We start from the raw sequence: 247 nt of genomic DNA, 5'->3' as shown, positions 1-247 counted from the left end.
TCTGAAGAGGCAGCCCCCCGGAACCTGGGCCCCGCAGGAGGGGCTGTGGGTGAAGTCGGGCGCCCAGACTCGGACCTAGGACCCCAGCCTGCCCAGCCCGCCGAGGGGGCCCCGGACAACCACCCGCGCTCACAATTCTATCATCCACTCTCCTTCCAGCAAGTCTCTCCAGTTCTCGTCCGTGATGACGCGCACGTCGCTCCGCCGCCCGTGGGTCCAGGGAGCCCCACAAAGCAACAGCATCAGG

The 247-nt window shown here is 67.6% G+C and overlaps 1 protein-coding gene across 1 annotated transcript in view; it reads right to left on the bottom strand.

Annotated features, from left to right (window-relative positions):
• The window catches only part of TMX1 (thioredoxin related transmembrane protein 1), a 14,264-nt gene extending 14,021 nt beyond the window's left edge, over positions 1–243 (bottom strand). The window contains exon 1 of the mRNA XM_006773784.2: positions 134–243. Coding sequence (XP_006773847.1) covers positions 134–243 — 110 coding nt within the window. The remainder of the gene's footprint in view (positions 1–133) is intronic.
• Between the last annotated feature and the right edge of the window lie 4 nt (positions 244–247).

This window comes from Myotis davidii, unplaced genomic scaffold (genome assembly GCF_000327345.1).
Source record: "Myotis davidii unplaced genomic scaffold, ASM32734v1 scaffold847, whole genome shotgun sequence".
Classification (NCBI taxonomy): domain Eukaryota; kingdom Metazoa; phylum Chordata; class Mammalia; order Chiroptera; family Vespertilionidae; genus Myotis; species Myotis davidii.
Note: the sequence above shows the minus strand (reverse complement) of the source record. Positions and strands in the feature narration are given on the sequence as shown.